Below are 1,120 nucleotides of genomic sequence, written 5' to 3'. Positions count from 1 at the left end.
GAAAGCGCATTGAGGGAGGGAAGGAGCGGGGATCCCTCACGGGGGGGGGGGCGGGAATCAGAGGGGATCTCTCACAAACGGCGGGAAAAAGGGGATCGCTCACAGACGGCGGGAAGGAGAAGGGGATCCCTCACAGACGGCGGGAAGGAGAAGGGGCTCACTCAGGGAAGGAGGGAAGGAGAAGGGGGTCCCCTCATAGACAGCGGGAACGGCGGTCTCGGCGATGGCGCTGCCACAAGCGCTGCCCCCTCATCGTCCGCCCCGCCGCCACCTCCCCGCAGCCCGGCCCGGCCCGGCCCGGGAGTGCCCGCCCCGGCCCCGGCACCCACCGCCGAGCCAGTTGGAGGAGATGTTCTGCAGCATGGTGAAGGGGACGCAGAAGAAGGCGATGAGGAGGTCGCTGAGCGCCAGGGAGCAGATGAAGATGTTGGTGACGGTCCTCATGGCTTTGCTGCGGGTCACCACGTAGAGCACCAGGCAGTTGCCGAAGAGCACCAGGGCGAAGATGAGCACACAGATGAGGACGAAGGCCACCTTGGTGCCACCCGGCAGCTCCGGGATGTACACCAGCGGCTGCAGCCCGTAGAGGGTGATGAACTGCTCCCGCGTCACGTTGTTGTCCCGCAGGAGCTGCGCGAACTGCTCCGGGGTGATGTTCAGGGACCGCATCGCGCCCGCTCGGGGACCGACTCCCTCCTCAGCCGCCTCAGCGCCGCCGCCCGCGCCTCGCCATCGTCGAACCGCCGCCCGCCGGCGCTCAGCCTGCCCGAACCCGGCGGTGTGCAGCGGAGGTAGGGGCGCGCAAAGCCGGGATCAGCCTGCGGGCGATGGGGCGGCGGCACCGCCGCGGCCACAAACTTCGAGCGGCGCCGCCCGCGGCCACGGCCAGGGCGGGCGGGAGGGGGGCGCCAGCCAATCAGCGCCGAGCGCGCGCCTGCCTCGGCCCCGCCGCCGCACAGCGGGACGGGCGCGAGGCTGTTCCGCGCGTGAGGGAGCGCGCGGGGACCCCCTCACAGAGCTGGGACCCCCTTCCAGACCGAAGGCGCCGGGACCTGCTTCTGGTCTTGGAGAAATCCTCGACCGTATCCGACTTAGGCCCTCGTCCGGTCTTGGGCCGCCA

The 1,120-nt window shown here is 70.5% G+C and overlaps 1 protein-coding gene across 1 annotated transcript; it reads right to left on the bottom strand.

Annotated features, from left to right (window-relative positions):
* Positions 1-329: 329 nt before the first annotated feature.
* LOC113980266 (pyroglutamylated RF-amide peptide receptor-like) lies at positions 330-796 on the bottom strand (the record flags this gene model as incomplete). Its single annotated transcript, XM_027707502.1, has 1 exon — positions 330-796. A coding segment is annotated over exon 1 (340 nt), but the record flags the coding sequence as incomplete, so codon positions are not given.
* Positions 797-1,120: the final 324 nt, after the last annotated feature.

Source organism: Neopelma chrysocephalum, unplaced genomic scaffold (genome assembly GCF_003984885.1).
Source record: "Neopelma chrysocephalum unplaced genomic scaffold, ASM398488v2 Primary Assembly neopelma1_93356, whole genome shotgun sequence".
Lineage (NCBI taxonomy): Eukaryota > Metazoa > Chordata > Aves > Passeriformes > Pipridae > Neopelma > Neopelma chrysocephalum.
The sequence above is the reverse complement of the archived record's forward strand: the minus strand, read 5'-3'. Positions and strand labels throughout refer to the sequence as shown.